General features: G+C 39.3%; 1 protein-coding gene across 5 annotated transcripts in view; it reads right to left on the minus strand.

The window, feature by feature from the left end:
* The window catches only part of SETD5 (SET domain containing 5), a 408,248-nt gene that overhangs the window by 87,908 nt on the left and 294,779 nt on the right, over positions 1-25,561 (minus strand). For 4 of the 5 annotated variants that reach the window (XM_053720870.1, XM_053720868.1, XM_053720869.1 and 1 more), the window contains 3 exons: positions 24,793-25,049; positions 19,097-19,153; positions 17,424-17,909 (listed from right to left, as the gene is read on the minus strand). In XM_053720870.1, coding sequence (XP_053576845.1) covers positions 17,424-17,909; positions 19,097-19,153; positions 24,793-25,049 — 800 coding nt within the window. The remainder of the gene's footprint in view (positions 1-17,423; positions 17,910-19,096; positions 19,154-24,792; positions 25,050-25,561) is intronic. The other variant, XM_053720871.1, reaches the window with a different exon arrangement.

Genomic DNA, 25,561 nt, shown 5'->3' on the forward strand with positions numbered 1-25,561 from the left:
AGAGAAGCAATGTCTTGTAAAGTAACTCCAGCGGGTGCTTGAGAGGGAGCGCAGAGCACTGCATGTGAGGGCGGTAAAATTTGGGACACTTGAGGAGAAAGGTGCGGCATATATTGAACCTCGTCAGACTCCTGGACAACAACATAATTTATGTAAGAACTTACCTGATAAATTAATTTCTTTCATATTGGCAAGAGTCCATGAGCTAGTGACGTATGGGATATACATTCCTACCAGGAGGGGCAAAGTTTCCCAAACCTCAAAATGCCTATAAATACACCCCTCACCACACCCACAATTCAGTTTAACGAATAGCCAAGAAGTGGGGTGATAAGAAAAATCATAACCACCACAAAAAAGGGTGGGCCTCATGGACTCTTGCCAATATGAAAGAAATGAATTTATCAGGTAAGTTCTTACATAAATTATGTTTTCTTTCATGCAATTGGCAAGAGTCCATGAGCTAGTGACGTATGGGATAGCAGATACCCAAGATGTGGAACTTCCACGCAAGAGTTACTAGAGAGGGAGGGATAAAATAAAGACAGCCAATTCCACTGAAAAAATAATCCACAACCCAAATCAAAAAGTTTTAATCTTATAATGAAAAAAACTGAAATTATAAGCAGAAGAATCAAACTGAAACGGCTGCCTGAAGTACTTTTCTACCAAAAACTGCTTCTGAAGAAGAAAAAACATCAAAATGGTAGAATTTAGTAAAAGTATGCAAAGAAGAGCAAATTCCTGCTTTGCAAATCTGATCAACAGAAGCTTCATTCCTAAAAGCCCAGGAAGTAGAAACTGACCTAGTAGAATGAGCCATAGTCCTTTGAGGCGGGGATTTACCCGACTCCACATAGGCATGATGAATCAAAGCGTTTAACCAAGACGCCAAAGAATGGCAGAAGCCTTCTGACCTTTCCTAGAACCAGAAAAGATAACAAATAGACTAGTTTTTCTGAAATCTTTAGTAGCTTCAACATAATATTTCAAAGCTCTTACTACATCCAAAGAATGTAAAGATTTCTCCAGAGAATTCTTAGGATTAGGACACAATGAAGGGACAATAATTTCTCTACTAATGTTGTTAGAATTCACAACTTTAGGTAAAAATTTAAAAGAAGTCCGCAACACCGCCTTATCCTGATGACAAATCAGAAAAGGAGATTCACAAGAAAGAGCAGATAACTCCGAAACTCTTCTAGCAGAAGAGATGGCCAAAAGGAACAAAACTTTCCAAGAAAGTAATTTAATATCCAGAGAATGCATAGGTTCAAACGGCCTGTAAAGCCCTCAGAACCAAATTAAGACTCCAAGGAGGAGAGATTGACTTAATGACAGGCTTGATACGAACCAAAGCCTGTACAAAACAATGAAAATCAGGATGATTAGCAATCTTTCGGTGAAAAAGAACAGAAAGAGCAAATTTCAGAGCTTTAACCCTTAAAATAACGGAACCGGAGCCGTTTATAAATTTAACCCCTATACAGTCCCAGCTATAGTCCAGAGGGGAATACAATACCAATTGACGCCTTCTAGAAGCTTTTCCAGCAATTTTTAGATCCTCACACATGCATCTGCATGCCCTGCTCTCAAAAAACAACTGCGCAGTAATGGCGCGAAAATGAGGCTCAGTCTATAACTAGGAAGGCCCCCTGACTGGAAAAGGTGTCTAACATAGTGCCTGCCGTTTAATAAACGTTCCCCAAGTTTATAAATGCAAATTGTCAGCCTAAATCTGAATAAAATGCCCAAATAAAGCAATCGATTTAGCCCATAAAAATGTCTACCAGTTTTTTAGCCCATAATAAGCCCTTTATTCTGTTTGTTTGACTAAGAAAATGGCTTACCGGTCCCCATGAGGGGAAATGACAGCCTTCCAGCATTACATGGTCTTGTTAGAAATATGGCTAGTCATACCTTAAGCAGAAAAGTCTGCTAACTGTTTCCCCCAACTGAAGTTACTTCATCTCAACAGTCCTATGTGGAAACAGCAATCGATTTTAGTTACTGTCTGCTAAAATCATCTTCCTCTCACAAACAGAAATCTTCATCCTTTTCTGTTTCAGAGTAAATAGTACATACCAGCACTATTTTAAAATAACAAACACTTGATAGAAGAATAAAAACTACATTTAAACACCAAAAAACTCTTAACCATCTCCGTGGAGATGTTGCCTGTGCAACGGCAAAGAGAATGACTGGGGTGGGCAGAGCCTAGGAGGGACTATATGGCCAGCTTTGCTGGGACTCTCTGCCATTTCCTGTTGGGGAAGAGAATATCCCACAAGTAAGGATGACGCCGTGGACCGGACACACCAATGTTGGAGAAATATGAAGATTTATCAGTGTCAATATCTGAGGCAGAATCTTCTGAACCAGATAGATCCTCATCAGACATAGATAAGTCAGAATGATGGTGATCATTTAAAAATTCATCTGAAATAGGAGAAGTTTTAAAAGACCTTTTACGTTTACTAGAAGGAGGAATAACAGACAGAGCCTTCCGAATAGATTAAGAAACAAATTCTTTTACATTAACAGGAACATCCTGAACATTAGATGTTGAAGGAACAACAACAGGTAATGGATTATTACTAATGGAAATATTATCCGCGTTAGATAGTTTATCATGACAACTAACACAAACTACAGCCGGAGGAACAGTTTCCAAAAGTTTACAACAAATGCACTTAGCTTTGGTAGAACCAACATCAGGCAGCGTCTTTCCAGAAGTAGATTCTGATCCAGGGTCAGGTAGTGACATCTTGCAATATGTAATAGAAAAAACATATAAAGCAAAATGATCAAATTCCTTAAATGACAGTTTCAGGAATGGGAAAAAATGCAAAACAAAACAAGCCTCTAGAAACCAGAAGCAACTAAAAAGTGAGACTGAAATAATGAAAAAAACTGGCGGCAAGTATGACGCCCACATTTTTTGGTGCCAAAAAACGTCTGCAACAAACATGCGTCAAAAATGACGCAACTACGTGAAAACATCCGGCGTCAACTATGACGCTGGAAATGACTATATTCTCGCGCCAAAAATGACGCAATAAATTGTAGCATTTTCTGCACCCGCGAGCCTAACAGCCCGCAATTTAGAAGAAGAAAGTCGATTGAAAATTATAAGGTAAGAAAAATATTTAATTCATATGCATTTTTCCAAAAAATGAAACTGACAGTCTGAAAGAAGGAACACTGATTATCCTGAATCATGGCAAATATAAGTTTAAAACATATATTTAGAACTTTACATATAAAGTGCACAACCATAGCTTAGAGTGTCATAAATAAAAACATAATTTATGTAAGAACTTACCTGATAAATTCATTTCTTTCATATTAACAAGAGTCCATGAGCTAGTGACGTATGGGATATACATTCCTACCAGGAGGGGCAAAGTTTCCCAAACCTTAAAATGCCTATAAATACACCCCTCACCACACCCACAAATCAGTTTAACGAATAGCCAAGAAGTGGGGTGATAAGAAAAAGTGCGAAGCATATAAAATAAGGAATTGGAATAATTGTGCTTTATACAAAAAAATCATAACCACCACAAAAAAGGGTGGGCCTCATGGACTCTTGTTAATATGAAAGAAATGAATTTATCAGGTAAGTTCTTACATAAATTATGTTTTCTTTCATGTAATTAACAAGAGTCCATGAGCTAGTGACGTATGGGATAATGACTACCCAAGATGTGGATCTTTCCACACAAGAGTCACTAGAGAGGGAGGGATAAAATAAAGACAGCCAATTCCTGCTGAAAATAATCCACACCCAAAATAAAGTTTAACAAAAAACATAAGCAGAAGATTCAAACTGAAACCGCTGCCTGAAGAACTTTTCTACCAAAAACTGCTTCAGAAGAAGAAAATACATCAAAATGGTAGAATTTAGTAAAAGTATGCAAAGAAGACCAAGTTGCTGCTTTGCAGATCTGGTCAACCGAAGCTTCATTCCTAAACGCCCAGGAAGTAGATACTGACCTAGTAGAATGAGCTGTAATTCTTTGAGGCGGAGTTTTACCCGACTCAACATAGGCAAGATGAATTAAAGATTTCAACCAAGATGCCAAAGAAATGGCAGAAGCTTTCTGGCCTTTCCTAGAACCGGAAAAGATAACAAATAGACTAGAAGTCTTACGGAAAGATTTCGTAGCTTCAACATAATATTTCAAAGCTCTAACAACATCCAAAGAATGCAATGATTTCTCCTTAGAATTCTTAGGATTAGGACATAATGAAGGAACCACAATTTCTCTACTAATGTTGTTGGAGTTCACAACTTTAGGTAAAAATTCAAAAGAAGTTCGCAACACCGCCTTATCCTGATGAAAAATCAGAAAAGGAGACTCACACGAAAGAGCAGATAATTCAGAAACTCTTCTAGCAGAAGAGATGGCCAAAAGGAACAAAACTTTCCAAGAAAGTAATTTAATGTCCAATGAATGCATAGGTTCAAACGGAGGAGCTTGAAGAGCTCCCAGAACCAAATTCAAACTCCAAGGAGGAGAAATTGACTTAATGACAGGTTTTATACGAACCAAAGCTTGTACAAAACAATGAATATCAGGAAGAATAGCAATCTTTCTGTGAAAAAGAACAGAAAGAGCAGAGATTTGTCCTTTCAAAGAACTTGCGGACAAACCCTTATCCAAACCATCCTGAAGAAATTGTAAAATTCTCGGTATTCTAAAAGAATGCCAAGAAAAATGATGAGAAAGACACCATGAAATATAAGTCTTCCAGACTCTATAATATATCTCTCGAGATACAGATTTACGAGCCTGTAACATAGTATTAATCACGGAGTCAGAGAAACCTCTATGACCAAAAATCAAGCGTTCAATCTCCATACCTTTAAATTTAAGGATTTCAGATCCGGATGGAAAAAAGGACCTTGTGACAGAAGGTCTGGTCTTAACGGAAGAGTCCATGGCTGGCAAGATGCCATCCGGACAAGATCCGCATACCAAAACCTGTGAGGCCATGCCGGAGCTATTAGCAGAACAAACGAGCATTCCCTCAGAATCTTGGAGATTACTCTTGGAAGAAGAACTAGAGGCGGAAAGATATAAGCAGGATGATACTTCCAAGGAAGTGATAATGCATCCACTGCCTCCGCCTGAGGATCCCGGGATCTGGACAGATACCTGGGAAGTTTCTTGTTTAGATGAGAGGCCATCAGATCTATCTCTGGGAGCCCCCACAATTGAACAATCTGAAGAAATACCTCTGGGTGAAGAGACCATTCGCCCGGATGCAACGTTTGGCGACTGAGATAATCCGCTTCCCAATTGTCTACACCTGGGATATGAACCGCAGAGATTAGACAGGAGCTGGATTCCGCCCAAACCAAAATTCGAGATACTTCTTTCATAGCCAGAGGACTGTGAGTCCCTCCTTGATGATTGATGTATGCCACAGTTGTGACATTGTCTGTCTGAAAACAAATGAACGATTCTCTCTTCAGAAGAGGCCAAAACTGAAGAGCTCTGAAAATTGCACGGAGTTCCAAAATATTGATCGGTAATCTCACCTCCTGAGATTCCCAAACTCCTTGTGCCGTCAGAGATCCCCACACAGCTCCCCAACCTGTGAGACTTGCATCTGTTGAAATTACAGTCCAGGTCGGAAGAACAAAAGAAGCCCCCTGAATTAAACGATGGTGATTTGTCCACCACGTTAGAGAGTGTCGAACAATCGGTTTTAAAGATATTAATTGAGATATCTTCGTGTAATCCCTGCACCATTGGTTCAGCATACAGAGCTGAAGAGGTCGCATGTGAAAACGAGCAAAGGGGATCGCGTCCGATGCAGCAGTCATAAGACCTAGAATTTCCATGCATAAGGCTACCGAAGGGAATGATTGTGACTGAAGGTTTCGACAAGCTGTAATCAATTTTAGACGTCTCTTGTCTGTTAAAGACAGAGTCATGGACACTGAATCTATCTGGAAACCCAGAAAGGTTACCCTTGTTTGAGGAATCAAAGAACTTTTTGGTAAATTGATCCTCCAACCATGATCTTGAAGAAACAACACAAGTCGATTCGTATGAGACTCTGCTAAATGTAAAGACGGAGCAAGTACCAAGATATCGTCCAAATAAGGAAATACCACAATACCCTGTTCTCTGATTACAGACAGAAGGGCACCGAGAATCTTTGTGAAAATTCTTGGAGCTGTAGCAAGGCCAAACGGTAGAGCCACAAATTGGTAATGCTTGTCTAGAAAAGAGAATCTCAGGAACTGATAATGATCTGGATGAATCGGAATATGCAGATATGCATCCTGTAAATCTATTGTGGACATATAATTCCCTTGCTGAACAAAAGGCAATATAGTCCTTACAGTTACCATCTTGAACGTTGGTATCCTTACATAACGATTCAATAATTTTAGATCCAGAACTGGTCTGAAGGAATTCTCCTTCTTTGGTACAATGAAGAGATTTGAATAAAACCCCATCCCCTGTTCCGGAACTGGAACTGGCATAATTACTCCAGCCAACTCTAGATCTGAAACACAATTCAGAAATGCTTGAGCTTTCACTGGATTTACTGGGACATGGGAAAGAAAAAATCTCTTTGCAGGAGGTCTCATCTTGAAACCAATTCTGTACCCTTCTGAAACAATGTTCTGAATCCAAAGATTGTGAACAGATTTGATCCAAATTTCTTTGAAAAAACGTAACCTGCCCCCTACCAGCTGAACTGGAATGAGGGCCGTACCTTCATGTGAACTTAGAAGCAGGCTTTGCCTTTCTAGCAGGCTTGGATTTATTCCAGACTGGAGATGGTTTCCAAACTGAAACTGCTCCTGAGGACGAAGGATCAGGCTTTTGTTCTTTGTTGAAACGAAAGGAACGAAAACGATTGTTAGCCCTGTTTTTACCTTTAGATTTTTTATCCTGTGGTAAAAAAGTTCCTTTCCCACCAGTAACAGTTGAAATAATAGAATCCAACTGAGAACCAAATAATTTGTTTCCCTGGAAAGAAATGGAAAGTAGAGTTGATTTAGAAGCCATATCAGCATTCCAAGTCTTAAGCCATAAAGCTCTTCTGGCTAAGATAGCCAGAGACATAAATCTAACATCAACTCTAATAATATCAAAAATGGCATCACAGATGAAATTATTAGCATGCTGGAGAAGAATAATAATATCATGAGAATCACGATTTGTTACTTGTTGCGCTAGAGTTTCCAACCAAAAAGTTGAAGCTGCAGCAACATCAGCCAATGATATAGCAGGTCTAAGAAGATTACCTGAACATAGATAAGCTTTTCTTAGAAAAGATTCAATTTTTCTATCTAAAGGATCCTTAAACGAGGTACCATCTGACGTAGGAATGGTAGTACGTTTAGCAAGGGTAGAAATAGCCCCATCAACTTTAGGGATTTTGTCCCAAAATTCTAACCTGTCAGGCGGAACAGGATATAATTGTTTAAAACGTTTAGAAGGAGTAAATGAATTACCCAATTTATCCCATTCCTTAGCAATTACTGCAGAAATAGCATTAGGAACAGGAAAGACTTCTGGAATAACCGCAGGAGCTTTAAAAACCTTATCCAAACGTATAGAATTAGTATCAAGAGGACTAGAATCCTCTATTTCTAAAGCAATTAGTACTTCTTTAAGTAAAGAGCGAATAAATTCCATCTTAAATAAATATGAAGATTTATCAGCATCAATCTCTGAGACAGAATCCTCTGAACTAGAAGAGTCCAAAGAATCAGAATGATGGTGTTCATTTAAAAATTCATCCGTAGAGAGAGAAGATTTAAAAGACTTTTTACGTTTACTAGAAGGAGAAATAACAGACAAAGCCTTCTTTATGGATTCAGAAACAAAATCTCTTATGTTATCAGGAACATTCTGCACCTTAGATGTTGAGGGAACTGCAACAGGCAATGGAACATCACTAAAGGAAATATTATCTGCTTTAACAAGTTTGTCATGACAATTAATACAAACAACAGCTGGAGAAATAGCTACCAAAAGTTTACAGCAGATACACTTAGCTTTGGTAGATCCAGCAGGCAGTGGTTTTCCTGTAGTATCTTCTGGCTCAGATGCAACGTGAGACATCTTGCAATATGTAAGAGAAAAAAACAACATATAAAGCAAAATAAATCAAATTCCTTATAAGACAGTTTCAGGAATGGGAAAAAAATGCCAAACATCAAGCTTCTAGCAACCAGAAGCAAATGAAAATGAGACTGAAATAATGTGGAGACAAAAGCGACGCCCATATTTTTTGGCGCCAAATAAGACGCCCACATTATTTGGCGCCTAAATGCTTTTGGCGCCAAAAATGACGCCACATCCGGAACGCCGACATTTTTGGCGCAAAATAACGTCAAAAAATGACGCAACTTCCGGCGACACGTATGACGCCGGAAACGGAAATGAATTTTTGCGCCAAAAAAATCCGCGCCAAAAATGACGCAATAAAATGAAGCATTTTCAGCCCCCGCGAGCCTAACAGCCCACAGGGAAAAAAGTCAAATTTTTGAGGTAAGACAAAATATGATAATTGAAAGCATAATCCCAAATATGAAACTGACTGTCTGGAAATAAGGAAAGTTGAACATTCTGAGTCAAGGCAAATAAATGTTTGAATACATATATTTAGAACTTTATAAATAAAGTGCCCAACCATAGCTTAGAGTGTCACAGAAAATAAGACTTACTTACCCCAGGACACTCATCTACATGTTTGTAGAAAGCCAAACCAGTACTGAAACGAGAATCAGTAGAGGAAATGGTAAATATAAGAGTATATCGTCGATCTGAAAAGGGAGGTAAGAGATGAATCTCTACGACCGATAACAGAGAACCTTATGAAATAGACCCCGTAGAAGGAGATCACTGCATTCAATAGGCAATACTCTCCTCACATCCCTCTGACATTCACTGCACGCTGAGAGGAAAACCGGGCTCCAACTTGCTGCGGAGCGCATATCAACGTAGAATCTAGCACAAACTTACTTCACCACCTCCCTTGGAGGCAAAGTTTGTAAAACTGATTTGTGGGTGTGGTGAGGGGTGTATTTATAGGCATTTTAAGGTTTGGGAAACTTTGCCCCTCCTGGTAGGAATGTATATCCCATACGTCACTAGCTCATGGACTCTTGTTAATTACATGAAAGAAATAAGACTTACTTACCCTAAGACACTCATCTACATATAGTAGATAGCCAAACCAGTACTGAAACGAGAATCAGTAGAGGTAATGGTATATAAGAGTATATCGTCGATCTGAAAAGGGAGGTAGGAGGAGAAATCTCTACGACCGATAACAGAGAACCTATGAAATAGATCCCCTAGAGGAAGACCATGGTATTCAAATAGGCAATACTCTCTTCACATCCCTCTGACATTCACTGCACTCTGAGAGGAAAACCGGGCTTCAGTCTGCTGTGAAGCGCATATCAACGTAGAAATCTAGCACAAACTTACTTCACCACCTCCATGGGAGGCAAAGTTTGTAAAACTGAATTGAGGGTGTGGTGAGGGGTGTATTTATAGGCATTTTAAGGTTTGGGAAACTTTACCCCTCCTGGTAGGAATGTATATCCCATACATCACTAGCTCATGGACTCTTGCCAATTACATGAAAGAAATCCGCTTTAGAAAATGTTGGCTCAGAAAAAAGTTTATCCCTATAGTTTCAAGTCCTCTCAAAACATGAGTAACAGAAAGGGATTGGTGGTTCCACATTGGCATCAAAGCACAAGGAACAAGTGACATTTTGCAAAGCCCCTTGGTCCATTATGGTTCACAATGGGTCAATTATCAAATAAAAAACATAATTTATGCTTACCTGATAAATTCCTTTCTTCTGTTGTGTGATCAGTCCACGGGTCATCATTACTTCTGGGATATAACTCCTCCCCAACAGGAAATGCAAGAGGATTCACCCAGCAGAGCTGCATATAGCTCCTCCCCTCTACGTCAGTCCCAGTCATTCGACCAAGAATCAACGAGAAAGGAGTAACCAAGGGTGAAGTGGTGACTGGAGTATAATTTAAAAGATATTTACCTGCCTTAAAACAGGGCGGGCCGTGGACTGATCACACAACAGAAGAAAGGAATTTATCAGGTAAGCATAAATTATGTTTTCTTCTGTTATGTGTGATCAGTCCACGGGTCATCATTACTTCTGGGATACCAATACCAAAGCAAAAGTACACGGATGACGGGAGGGATAGGCAGGCTCATTATACAGAAGGAACCACTGCCTGAAGAACCTTTCTCCCAAAAATAGCCTCCGAAGAAGCAAAAGTGTCAAATTTGTAAAATTTGGAAAAAGTATGAAGCGAAGACCAAGTTGCAGCCTTGCAAATCTGCTCAACAGAGGCCTCATTCTTAAAGGCCCAAGTGGAAGCCACAGCTCTAGTGGAGTGAGCTGTAATTCTTTCAGGAGGCTGCTGTCCAGCAGTCTCATAGGCTAAACGTATTATGCTACGAAGCCAAAAAGAGAGAGAGGTAGCAGAAGCTTTTTGACCTCTCCTCTGTCCAGAATAAACGACAAACAGGGAAGAAGTTTGGCGAAAATCTTTAGTTGCCTGCAAGTAGAACTTGAGGGCACGAACTACATCCAGATTGTGTAGAAGACGTTCCTTCTTTGAAGAAGGATTTGGACACAAGGATGGAACAACAATCTCTTGATTGATATTCCTGTTAGTGACTACCTTAGGTAAGAACCCAGGTTTAGTACGCAGAACTACCTTGTCTGAGTGAAAAATCAGATAAGGAGAATCACAATGTAAGGCTGATAACTCAGAGACTCTTCGAGCCGAGGAAATAGCCATTAAAAACAGAACTTTCCAAGATAACAATTTTATATCAATGGAATGAAGGGGTTCAAACGGAACACCCTGTAAAACGTTAAGAACTAAGTTTAAACTCCATGGCGGAGCAACAGCTTTAAACACAGGCTTGATCCTAGCTAAAGCCTGACAAAAGGCCTGGACGTCTGGATTTTCTGACAGACGCCTGTGTAACAAGATGGACAGAGCTGAAATCTGTCCCTTTAATGAACTAGCTGATAGACCCTTTTCTAAACCTTCTTGTAGAAAGGACAATATCCTAGCGATCCTAACCTTACTCCAAGAGTAACCTTTGGATTCGCACCAGTATAGGTATTTACGCCATATTTTATGGTAAATCCTTCTGGTAACAGGCTTCCTAGCCTGTATCAGGGTATCAATAACCGACTCAGAAAAACCACGTTTTGATAAAATCAAGCGTTCAATTTCCAAGCAGTCAGCTTCAGAGAAGTTAGATTTTGATGTTTGAATGGACCCTGTATCAGAAGGTCCTGTCTTAGAGGTAGAGACCAAGGCGGACAGGATGACATGTCCACTAGATCTGCATACCAAGTCCTGCGTGGCCATGCAGGCGCTATTAGAATCACTGATGCTCTCTCCTGTTTGATTTTGGCAATCAATCGAGGAAGCAGCGGGAAGGGTGGGAACACATAAGCCATCCCGAAGTTCCAAGGTGCTGTCAAAGCATCTATCAGAACCGCTCCCGGATCCCTGGATCTGGACCCGTAGAGAGGAAGTTTGGCGTTCTGGCGAGACGCCATGAGATCTATCTCTGGTTTGCCCCAACGTCGAAGTATTTGGGCAAAGACCTCCGGATGAAGTTCCCACTCCCCCGGATGAAAAGTCTGGCGACTCAAGAAATCCGCCTCCCAGTTCTCCACTCCCGGGATGTGGATTGCTGATAGGTGGCAAGAGTGAGACTCTGCCCAGCGAATTATCTTTGATACTTCCATCATTGCTAGGGAGCTTCTTGTCCCTCCCTGATGGTTGATGTAAGCTACAGTCGTGATGTTGTCCGACTGAAACCTGATGAACCCCCGAGTTGTTAATTGGGGCCAAGCCAGAAGGGCATTGAGAACTGCTCTCAATTCCAGGATGTTTATTGGAAGGAGACTCTCCTCCTGATTCCATAGTCCCTGAGCCTTCAGAGAATTCCAGACAGCGCCCCAACCTAGTAGGCTGGCGTCTGTTGTTACAATTGTCCATTCTGGCCTGCTGAATGGCATCCCCCTGGACAGGTGTGGCCGATAAAGCCACCATAGAAGAGAATTTCTGGTCTCTTGATTCAGATTCAGAGTAGGGGACAAATCTGAGTAATCCCCATTCCACTGACTTAGCATGCACAATTGCAGCGGTCTGAGGTGTAGGCGTGCAAAAGGTACTATGTCCATTGCCGCTACCATTAAGCCGATCACCTCCATGCATTGAGCTACTGACGGGTGTTGAATGGAATGAAGGACACGGCATGCATTTTGAAGTTTTGTTAACCTGTCTTCTGTCAGGTAAATCTTCATTTCTACAGAATCTATAAGAGTCCCCAAGAATGGAACTCTTGTGAGAGGAAAAAGAGAACTCTTCTTTTCGTTCACTTTCCATCCATGCGACCTTAGAAATGCCAGAACTAACTCTGTATGAGACTTGGCAGTTTGAAAGCTTGAAGCTTGTATTAGAATGTCGTCTAGGTACGGAGCTACCGAAATCCCTCGCGGTCTTAGTACCGCCAAAAGGGCACCCAGAACCTTTGTGAAGATTCTTGGAGCCGTAGCCAATCCGAATGGAAGAGCTACAAACTGGTAGTGCCTGTCTAAGAAGGCAAACCTTAGATACCGGTGATGATCTTTGTGAATCGGTATGTGAAGGTAAGCATCTTTTAAATCCACTGTGGTCATGTACTGACCCTTTTGGATCATGGGTAAGATTGTCCGAATAGTTTCCATTTTGAACGATGGAACTCTTAGGAATTTGTTTAGAATCTTTAAATCTAAGATTGGCCTGAAAGTTCCCTCTTTTTTGGGAACCACAAACAGGTTTGAGTAGAACCCTTGTCCTTGTTCCGACCGCGGAACCGGATGGATCACTCCCATTAATAACAGATCTTGTACACAGCGTAGAAACGCTTCTTTCTTTATCTGGTTTGTTGACAACCTTGACAGATGAAATCTCCCTCTTGGGGGAGATAATTTGAAGTCTAGAAGGTATCCCTGAGATATGATCTCTAGCGCCCAGGGATCCTGAACATCTCTTGCCCAGGCCTGGGCGAAGAGAGAAAGTCTGCCCCCCACTAGATCCGGTCCCGGATCGGGGGCTCTCGGTTCATGCTGTCTTTGGGGCAGCAGCAGGTTTCCTGGCCTGCTTGCTCTTGTTCCAGGACTGGTTAGGCTTCCAGCCTTGCCTGTAACGAGCAACAGCTCCCTCCTGTTTTGGTGCAGTGGAGGTTGATGCTGCTCCTGTTTTGAAATTCCGAAAGGGACGAAAATTAGACTGTCTAGCCTTAGCTTTGGCTTTGTCTTGAGGTAGGGCGTGGCCCTTACCTCCTGTAATGTCAGCGATAATTTCTTTCAAACCGGGCCCAAATAAAGACTGCCCTTTGAAAGGTATATTAAGTAATTTGGACTTAGAAGTAACATCAGCTGACCAGGATTTTAGCCACAGCGCCCTACGTGCCTGTATGGCGAATCCTGAGTTCTTAGCCGTAAGTTTGGTTAAATGTACTACGGCCTCCGAAATGAATGAATTAGCTAGTTTAAGGACTCTAAGCCTGTCCGTAATGTCGTCTAGCGTAGATGAACTAAGGTTCTCTTCCAGAGACTCAATCCAAAATGCTGCCGCAGCCGTAATCGGCGCGATACATGCAAGGGGTTGCAATATAAAACCTTGTTGAACAAACATTTTCTTAAGGTAACCCTCTAATTTTTTATCCATTGGATCTGAAAAAGCACAGCTATCCTCCACCGGGATAGTGGTACGCTTAGCTAAAGTAGAAACTGCTCCCTCCACCTTAGGGACCGTTTGCCATAAGTCCCGAGTGGTGGTGTCTATTGGAAACATCTTTCTAAATATTGGAGGGGGTGAGAACGGCACACCGGGTCTATCCCACTCCTTAGTAACAATTTCAGTTAGTCTCTTAGGTATAGGAAAAACGTCAGTACTCGCCGGTACCGCAAAGTATTTATCCAACCTACACAGTTTCTCTGGTATTGCAACGGTGTTACAATCATTGAGAGCTGCTAAGACCTCCCCTAGTAATACACGGAGGTTCTCCAATTTAAATTTAAAATTTGAAATATCTGAATCCAATCTGTTTGGATCAGAACCGTCACCTACAGAATGAAGCTCTCCGTCCTCATGCTCTGCAAGCTGTGACGCAGTATCAGACATGGCCCTAGTATTGTCAGCGCACTCTGTTCTCACCCCAGAGTGATCACGCTTGCCTCTTAGTTCTGGTAATTTAGACAAAACTTCAGTCATAACAGTAGCCATATCTTGTAATGTTATCTGTAATGGCCGCCCAGATGTACTAGGCGCCATAATATCACGCACCTCCCGGGCGGGAGATGCAGGTACTGCCGCGTGAGGCGAGTTAGTCGGCATAACTCTCCCCTCGCTGTTTGGTGAAATTTGTTCAAATTGTACAGATTGACTTTTATTTAAAGTAGCATCAATACAGTTAGTACATAAATTTCTATTGGGCTCCACCTTGGCATTGGAACAAATGACACAGATATCTTCCTCTGAGTCAGACATGTTTAACACACTAGCAATAAACTTGCAACTTGGTTATAATCTTTTTTAGCAAAAACGTACTGTGCCTCAAAGAGGTACTAAACGATTAAATGACAGTTGAAATAATGAACTGAAAAATAGTTATAGCATCAAACTTTAAACAACACAACTTTTAGCAAAGGTTTGTTCCCATTAGAAAAATAACCATAATTAAATTTGACATAAAAATTACAGAGCAACGTTTTTATTCACAGTCAATATAAAATTCTCACAGCTCTGCTGAGAGAATCTACCTCCCTCTAAAGAAGTTTGAAGACCCCTGAGATCTGTCAGAGATGAACCGGATCATGCAGGAAATATAAGAGTAACTGACTGGAATTTTTTGATGCGTAGCAAAGAGCGCCAAAAACGGCCCCTCCCCCTCACACACAGCAGTGAAGAGAAACGAAACTGTCATAATTAACACCAAACAACTGCCAAGTGGAAAATAATGCCCAAATATTTATTCACTCAGTACCTCAGAAATGTAAACGATTCTACATTCCAGCAAAAACGTTTAACATGATAAATACTTATTAAAAAGATTAGTGACTTTTAACAGAGTAGTTCCGGTGAAATACCATCCCCAGAATACTGAAGTGTATACATACATGTCATTATAACGGTATGGCAGGATTTTCTCATCAATTCCATTCAGAAAATAAAAACTGCTACATACCTCAATGCAGATTCATCTGCCCGCTGTCCCCTGATCTGAAGCTTTTACCTCCCTCAGATGGCCGAGAACATCAATATGATCTTAACTACTCCGGTTAAAATCATAGTAAAAAACTCTGGTAGATTCTTCCTCAAACTCTGCCAGAGAAGTAATAACACGCTCCGGTGCTATTGTAAAATAACAAACTTTTGATTGAAGTCATAAAAACTAAGTATAATCACCATAGTCCTCTCACACATCCTATCTAGTCGTTGGGTGCAAGAGAATGACTGGGACTGACGTAGAGGGGAGGAGCTATATGCAGCTCTGCTGGGTGAATCCTCTTGCATTTCCTGTTGGGGAGGAGTTATATCCCAGAAGTAATGATGACCCGTGGACTGATCACACATAACAGAAGAAACCTTAATTTTATAATAAAAAAATTTAAGTGAAAAAACGTTACTGTGTCTTTAAATTTAAAAGTAACTTTTATCGGAGATTGCAAAAATACCAAATCAACAAATTAATAGCAATAGAGCACCTCTACACCTCAGCAGCTTTGCTGAGGTGCCTACCCGACTCGCTATACTCGGAGCTTATTCTTTCCCTTTTATTTCAAGACGACGATCCGGAACTCAGCAGGAGAGGAATGTAGCCGATCTCCGGTCCTAGAAACGCATGCTTGACAGAGAATCATGCGTTTCTAGGCAGACCTTGAAGATCTCTATCCGTGATGTGTCTCACTCTGAGGCGCAACGAAAGTGGCGCGCAACTAAGATCACCGCCCATCTTGGGCGATCTCCCGGTGGGCATTTTTCCAAGTTAAACCGCCAAGAGATTTTAAACACCAGAGCCATCTTGTTAAGCCTTCTCTCTCAGCCCTAATGCCTGCATCATAAAGGCTGCCAAACAGTCCTCTCCAGTCTAGGAGAGTTTACATGTCTCACAAACAATAAAGTGCCCCCTTTTTACTCTGAGCCCTTTATAATGGTTTGAAATAGAGTGCTCACTTCTTTCTGAGTGTATTTCCTTTTGTTGCCCCAGAAATAATAAAGTCAGCACTTACCTTGTACATCTGCCTGACAGCAAGGCAGTTCACCAGGCTTGAGAGGTCCTCTCCCTCACATCGACCTGTGGAAAAAATAAAGACTGAGTAATTTCACTCAGGCTTTAGGAGTTAGGGCAGCATAAATTACATGGGAGGCGCAGTGAGAATTATGTCCCACTAGTTCCCATTGCTCTAAAGCCACCACTGCTCTACTGAAGAGACTGATATGGACTACGGCTACACCCTAGGACAAAAAAGCGCAATCTTGTACTACTTAGAAAAGATTCTTCAATCAAGAGTTTATTATTTTTAAACACCTAACATTACCACCTCCTTGCTCTTAATGTAGGCAAAGAGAATGACTGGGGTGGGAGGGAAGGGAGGTGATATTTAACAGCTTTGCTGTGGTGCTCTTTGCCGCCTCCTGCAGGGCAAGAGAGGTATTCCCAATAGTAATTAAGATGATCCGTGGACTCATCATGTCATTAAAAAGAAATTATATATATATATATATATATATATATATATATATATATATATATACATACACACACTTGTATATACACACACACGCATATATATATATATATATATATATATACATATATATATATATACATATATATATATACATATATATATATACATACACACACATATACATACATATCTGCTGGTGAGTGCCAGGTTTTCTGTGTGTTGTGTTGATAATGTTTGTAATGCTTCCCTGCGGGCCTGCCACCCAGGCTGCTCAGGGGTTAACTGCCTGGGTTGCTGGGAACTGTGCAGCTGTCTGTCAGTGTTCAGGGCTGTGGAGTTTACAGTGACTTAGGATGTGTACCCAGTCCAGTCTGTGAGTGCGGTCCATTCATGAGTTTTATATCTATCTATATCTCCATCTATATCTATATACACACACACACACATATATATATATAAAAACATACACATGCCATGAGTTGGATAGTCACATCACAATGAAGATTGAAGTAAATGGATTTGGAGCAGCAAGAAAGATGATAACTCAGCTTGTACTAAAGCTTGAGCTTCTCTCATTTAATTCTCAATTTAACTCCTGTTATGATAAATTGCAAATTAACTTTTACCTTTTTCCTCTGTGGTGGGTTCTGGGGAGAAGATTTCACTCCTTCAAACGTTCTTTCACTGCAGGGAGACATAGATTCTTGTGTTGCCTCTTTTAAAAGTCCAGCACCCCCCCTGCCAAAATAAGCTTCCACTGGAGAACCACAACATACTCCATCTGACTGTGAAGGCTTTCTTTCCCCAACAAGAGGGGACCCCCGTAATGAGCCATCAGCTCTCGGCATAGCGTTCAAAGGAGAAAAGGCATACATTAAATTGAACTCTGTCCGGAAAGTCTGTTCAGATGTCCGTAGCAGCGAAGAGCCTTCCCCACTTTTCCCCAACAAGCTGCTTTCTGATGTGCCACCAAATGGTACAGAGGTACTTGGAGACTGAGCAGCTGCTTCAACAATACAGGTACTGGGGATTGTTTGGTGCATTGAACAACTCTCAATGGTAGAATCCAAGAAACTAGCCTTTGGAGCATCCAGATCCGGCCGTAGACAAGGCTAAGAAAGTAGAAAAGCGGAACAGGGAGCAGAGATGGGGGGGGGGGGGGGTAGTTGAATAGTAGAGGGTTGAATTTCAGAGAAGTAAAAAGAAAAACAAATTATATTAGTGTTGTACTTTCTATGTACCAACAAACATAATATACAAAATAAAAACTAGGAAGGAAAAAATATTAGCAAAACCAAAGTAGCTGAAATCACAATCACTCTTAAAGATTTATTAAATTGATGATAAACTTCCATGTTTATAGTAACAATATCTAACCATAAAGTAAAAGATGGCACTTTCATTCAGGAAAAGCATTGTAAACGTTTTTTTTTTTTTTTTTAGTAAATATGTTCATTTTGTTAAAATTTTGCAACGTTCCTCCACCCATAATGGATACTTCACCGATAATGCAGGCTGTAGCCAAATCGTATCACACTCCCTTTGGCATCAAGAAAGTTAATAATAAACCCCACCCACCCTTATTTTTGACGCCGAAGGGGACACAAAACAATTTGCTTCAGCCTGAATCGTCAGTGAAGACTGAAAGAGTATGCGTTATGGCCAGAGGAACGGTGCAATATATATATATATATATATATATATATATATATATATATATATATATATATATATATATATATATAGTTAAAAAGCAATTATTTTAAAAAATTAAGCATTTACTATAAACATAGAAGTTTACCATCACTTTAATGGAAGCATTTGATAAAAAGCAAGAAAAACAGAAAGCCAACAGGACTACTTTATCAATAAACATTGGCGTTTATGCAACTTTATCTAGTAATACAACTATGCATTATAACAAAAAAACGAAAATACTGAAAATAATTTTGAGGAATCTTCTTGGCTCCAAATATTGTGTATAGCAAAGAATTGGCTATTTTTTCCTACTAAAAGTGGCTACTTGGCCTTGTTCAGAATGAACATGATCATGACTATTACAAACCACAGTATGATAAGCAATGATACAATGTTACGATATTACATTCAGCAGGAAAACAAAATGTTAGATCACATTTGCAGATTAGACTCATTTTGCTCTGTATTTCCTACCAGTAAAACCTTAAAATCCACATACAATTCATGACACCACGATTCACACAGCCACTCTTTCCATCTCCCAAATCCCACCCAAATGACACAGCCCTTCTTTGTGCAATTGACATGGTGTGATAACTACCTCGGGTGACAGGGACTCAGGCCTATGCGCTGGGGAACTCTCTGGGGAGGATATGTTCTAGAGGAGGGAAAAGCATCTTGTTATTAATCTACTCAAAGTCAAGACGCAAAAGAAAAAAAAGAAAAAAAGAAAAATTGAAAATTAAATAACTAAAGAAAGAAAAACAAGCAGAGAAGTTAGCCACAGCTATTCTAAAATGCAGAATGATTTGGTTATGCAATATCAGGAATGGTTTCGATAATAACGTTTTGTTTTACCTAAGAAAATACTAGTAAAGGATAATGATTAGAGCTGTAGATTTTGTATCAGTTAAAATCAGAGTTTAAATGTTTTTCTTACTATATGTGATTATTAGTATATTAACAGTCATGCTTTTCATAATAAATACTCAAACACAGAAGTGGAGACCAGTTAAAAAGTGGCTTAATGAATAGTGGGTTCCTGGCTCATTACAGCTGAACAGTGTGGGGCTGGGAAGTGTTTTGTTACTAATGAGATGGGTAAAAGTACAAAAAAAGGGAGTGTTTTCCCCCCATTTACATCCTTAATAGCTGTGGTTAATGATCCACCCCAAATGGCTTAACAAAAATACAAAAATATGTGTGTGTATATATATATATATATATATATATATATATATATATATATATATATATATATATATATATATATATATATATATATATATATATATATATATATTGCTTATACAAGCACTTCAGGGCAAAGATAATCGCAACCAGATTAAGAGCAACTGCAATTACTATCCAGCAAAATGTTTTGGTGCTGTTAAACCATCATGGCTTAAAGGGACAGTCTAGTCAAAACTAAAAACCTTTCATAATTCAGAAAGGGCATGCAATTTTAACCCTTTGGCTGCTAAGCCATTTCCCACCTGGGTGCTAATATTTTCTTTTTATTTTTTAAAAACTTTTTTTTTTTTACAGACTCTCAAGACTTACACTGTTGGAAAGGTTAGGCGATTACATTTCCAACAGTGGGTCTTGGGGGTCTGTAGCTGCTTAGATGCCTGAGATACAGGCTTCTAAGCAGCATGCCCCCTCCTCCTATACTTATTATTAAGCATAAAGTTGCGCAGTGACGTCACCGCGCATCACGTGAAGCCACGGCGATGTCTGTCACTCTACAGGCAGGATCGCCGGGGTAGGAGCAGTAAGGAGCCCCTAGATCTCCCTCAAGGTGGGAGAGTGCTCATGACGGCTCTGAGCAGTCATTAGCACCAGAGTGAGAAAATCTGTGACGGCTCAGAGCCGTCATTAGCACTGAAAGGGTTAAACAACTCTCCAGTCTACTTTTATCATAAAATTTGCTTTGTTCTCTTGGTATTCTTTGTTGAAAGCTAAACCTAGGCAGACTCACCTGATTTCTAAGCCATTGAAGGCTGTTTCTTATCTCATTTGCATTTAACAGTTTTTCACAGTTAGCCATTGCTAGTTCATGTGTGCCATATAGATAACATTGTGCTCCTTCCTGTGGAGTTATTTATGAGTCAGCACTGAATGGCTAAAATGCAAGTCTGTCAAAAGCACTGAGATAAGGAGGCAGTCTGCAGAGGCTAAAATACAAGATAATCACATTGATATAATATACATTAATTAATAGAATCGTGTTGGTTAAAGGGAAATGAAAACCAATTTTTTTCTTTCATGATTTAGAAAGAGCATACAATTATAACAACTTTCTAATTTACTTTTATTATCTAATTTGCTTCATTCTCTTGATATTCTTTGCTGAAAAGCATATCTAGATATGCTTAGTAGCTGCTGATTGGTAGCTGCACAAAGATGCCTCCTGTGATTGGTTCACCATGTGCATTGCTATTTCTTCATTAAAGTATATCTAAAGAATGAAGCAAATTAGGTAATAGAAGTAAATTGGAATGTTGTTTAAAATTGTATTCTCTACCTTAATCATGAAAGAAAATGTTTGGGTATAGTGTCCCTTTAAGCAGAACTCGGAAATGGGCAATAAAGTTAAACAATAAAACATTTCAAGTAGATTGAAGTGAATGTCAACTTAACGCTGTTTGTAAACATGTATGCATACTTTAATGTATTAATGACAGTCGCCAAGTGTTTTTTTTATTTTACAATTGTAATGTTTATTCTGTATATATCTAAAATATCACCCTTAAAGGGCCATTATACACTCATTTTTCTTTGCATAAATGTTTTGTAGATTATCTATTTATAAAGCCCATAAAGTTTAAAAATGTATAAATTTGCTTATTTTTAAAGAACATTGCTCTGATTTTCAGACTCCTAACCAAGTCCCAAAGATTTATTTGAATACCGTCAGCTTCCTTCTCCAACTTGCCCCTGTTTGTGTAAAGGGTCTTTTCATATGCAAAAGAAGGGGGAGGGGGGAGTGTCTTATTTCCCACTTGCAGTGGGCTTTCCAACTGCCTTTTCAACAGAGCTAAACTTAGCTCTACTCTACAATATAAACAATGAATCACAAGATTCATTGTTTACTGTTGCAACCAATTAGGGCACGATTCAATTGGCTAGGGCCTGCAACATTAGGAATGGCGCAATATCAGAGGCAGGAAATGGAAATTGCTAATTATAAAATCGATGAATGAAAGTGTAGTGTTAATGTTATTAAGCAAACAGCGAAAGTTGACATTTACTTTAAGTTAAACAGCTAAACTAAATACTGTTAGTATAACTACTTGTATAGTATTAAAAGGACATTTTAGACCCAATACATAATTTTGATTACTTATTGTTACATACCAGGGAAGTATCCTGCAACTGGTCCCACACTATAAGTTTGTAGAAAGTACATGAAACATTTAAAGTGATTGTAAAGTTTAATTAATAGGTGCCCGCTATCTAAAAATAATCTTAAAAACAGGGGCACTTTCATTCATTAAACTTTACAAAGACACTTGTTTTTTAAAATACTTCATCTTTGAGTTATGGTAAACATAATGTCGATCCTCCTCCCACAGCTCCTCCTTTCTTTAGCAGATGTATGACGAATCCGACTTCCTCCAATCGTTATGTGCCCCCTTTGGTGTCCAGCTCGTGAGGCACGCAACTATTGGAGGAAGCTTGATCGTCATTGATAGTCTAATGAAAGCAGGCGCTGTGGGCGGAGGATCTTTGTAAAGTTTAATAAATGGAAGTACCCTGTTTTTAAGATTATTTTTAGGAACTGGGCACTTATTCATTAAACTTTACAATCACTATATTCACTTGTTAGGAGCTGAAATGGCCGCCAAGCTCTACCCACCTACTGAATGTATATTTTGGTATGTTTTCTCCAGTCACGATCGACTCATGAATAAGTTTTCCAACTTGACATGTTGATTTGTGCATGTGTAATTTGAAATAGCTCACTGAAAAATATTAAAGGGATACTGAACTCAAATTTTTTCTTTCATGATTCAGATAGAGCATGCGATTTTAAGCAACTTTCTAATTTACTCCTATTATCTCATTTTCTTCATTCTCTTGATATCTTTATTTGAAAAGCAAGAATGTAAGTTTAGATGCCGGCCCATTTTGGTGACCAACCTGGGTTGTTCTTGCGGATTGGTGGATTAATTTAACTGACCAATAAACAAGTGCTGTCCAGTTTCTAAACCAAAAAATAACTTAGATGCAAATAAAGATAGCAAGAGAACAAAGAAAAATTAAGTAAATTAGAAAGTTGCTTAAAATTGCATGCTCTATCTGAATCACAAAAGAAACAATTTGGGTTCAGTGTCCCTTTAAAGAGATTGTAAAGTATGCACTTTAAGACATAGTATATAAAATTAATCTTAACGGGTGAAATTTCATTCATTAAATTTTTTAGAGACTGTTCATTTGTAAAATAATTAGTTTAGTTACGGAAAACATCTCGCCGTTCATACGCTCACATCTCAGTGTATTTAGTTAATCGATGACAAATCCGGCTTTATCCAATCGTTGTGTGCCCACTTTGGCATACAGCTCATGGGTATTCAACGATTGGATGAAGCCAGATTAGTTGTTAATCAACTAAATACAGTATGAAATGGGGCCGGCGAGATGTTTGCCATAACTAAACGGTAATTATTTTACTAAGGAACCGTCTTTAAAAAAAATAAATATAGGAATGAAAGTGCACCTGTTTTTAAGATTTTATATACTATGTCTTAAAGTGCATAACTATACAAATCACTTGAAACATGCACTGCTAAACCGTCATACAAGAAAACAGCTAACTGTACAAGAAGAAAACTGTGAGCGGAGTTGGACAGTTATTTTCGGCTGCTAACAAGCTATGATTACTAAAAAGCTTATAGATGTGGAACCCATTACAAGATGTTTGTCTGGTATGTAACTAAGAAATAAAGAATAAGTATTGGGTCTAGACTATAAAAGTTAATAAGCTAATACTAGCACAGTTTACCAAATCTAAAAATCAGCACTTGGGATGCAAAGCATGAAACATACATGATTTTTATTACACTGAAGATGGGATATGAATATGCAGATGCCATTCAGAAAGAATTTACATATTTTAATGTTTTTGGTACGTATATCGTTAACACTTCTGTTGGCAGGGGAGTTATATACCCATCACAGGGAACCTTGCCTATGCACCATATGTCCTACTGGTCAGTGCAAAAATGTGTCCTTTTTCCTATTTGTTTTTCCCTGATGAACAGACTGGCGTTAACGCATATGCAGGTCTTTATTTTGGTTGCAATTATCTTTGACTCAATGAGCTACAGGTAAAAATGATCATGAACCAGCCGGTATAAGTAGACAAAAGCTTTGCTAAAAACCATAGAACAGATGACAACTGAATATAGAAATAAAAAAAACAAAAAAAAACAATGAAGCTGTAAAAATGAAAGTCTGAATGAGCGTAGTAAATGTGAGAAGCGGTTTAGCGGGATGGACTGATAGGGGGTTCAGAAAGCAATGTAGCTTTCCTGTAATAATGGATCTAAAGCCAAGGTAGGTCACTTAATCTAACGTGGTGCCAGGGAAAACATGATCATTTCAACTGGCCAAAATCTTTTGTATCACCAGGTTCCTAGATCATTTAACCCCACAGAAACAAATTATATACAGTTATACCTCGCTCATACAGTGGGTTAGGGACCGGAGCCCCGCTGTAAAGTGGAAACCGCTTTAAAGTGAAACAAAACAATTTTAGCTTTCTTTTCACTAGTGTGTTTAAAAACTTGAAAACATGTCTGGACTAATATATATTAGGTGTGTAATAGAACTAAGTTTAGTTGAAAACTAGCACAGTACAGTACCTGTAAAATAATGACAATTACTGTAGTAAAATTTGCCAGACTACAACACCTTTTTTAAAAATCTTTGGAGGTTAAACTTCAGCTCCATATTAGCGCTGTATTATGGAAGCGCTGTAAAGAGAGGTATACCTTTATTTAAATATTGAAGATTTGCTTTAGTTTGGCAATATTCTTCAATCTGAACATCATCCCAATTGTCATTTATACCTGTAGCATACTGAAATATCACACAGTGTGTGCGTCTCGGTCTTATTTTTTATCTTAGAGAAAAGTATAAATAGGTGAAGAGCAAGAAATTACCTTCTGCTTCATAGATATCAAAATGAAGCAGAGAATGGAATCCTTTTTAAGCTACACTGCAGCAGTATGAATAAATTCTGAGATGCAGACTGCACCATTATGGAGGTCAGTGCTTTCCATCAATTACCTCAAACTGTAGTGGAGTATTACAGCGACTAGCAGCGAGTGAAGGGATTGGTGAGAACATGAGTCCATATCCATAGCGGGATTCCTCTTCTCCAGGTAAGGAAGAGCTGGGGGTGGTCTGCAGGGGGCTTAATGAGTCTGTGGTCAAGGAGTTGGGGAGTGGAGGTGGTGTGACAAATGAAAGGGGACTTGTTAAGGTGCAGGGACTGTCTTCCATGATGTATTTCGACTTCCATTTTTTAAAATGGGCACACATGCCTGTTGGATGAAAGAAAATTATCAGTGTGACTGGCACAAATTAATAACATCTAAGAGGCTTCTTTTTTTTTTTTACATTTGCTTGAAAAAGAGCAGTTTTAACATCTCACAAGTTAAAGTGAAAGTAAATCCTAGCATTTTACAAACGCTAGAATTGACTATTGAAACAAATAAAGAGGACTTTCATTCATGAAGTATAAGAAACTTCATGTAGAGAGCTCATTTATTTGTTTCAACCGATCGCCGTTCTTAGCTGCTACAGCAGCCCAGGGCTAAAAAATATTTTAGCTAAGAGGTGACGTTTTCACCTCTTAGCAAATAGCCATGCGGTAAATCCGGCTTGGCGCCCATGGGAGCAGGATTTACTGCACGGCTATTGGCTAAGAGGTGAAAACGTCACCTCTTAGCAAAAAAATTATTTAGCCGTGGGCTGCTGTAGCAGCTAAGAACGGCGATCGGTTGAAGCAAATAAAGGCGCTTTCTACATGAAGTATCTTATACTTCATGAATGA

This window comes from Bombina bombina, chromosome 7, assembly GCF_027579735.1.
Source record: "Bombina bombina isolate aBomBom1 chromosome 7, aBomBom1.pri, whole genome shotgun sequence".
Lineage (NCBI taxonomy): Eukaryota > Metazoa > Chordata > Amphibia > Anura > Bombinatoridae > Bombina > Bombina bombina.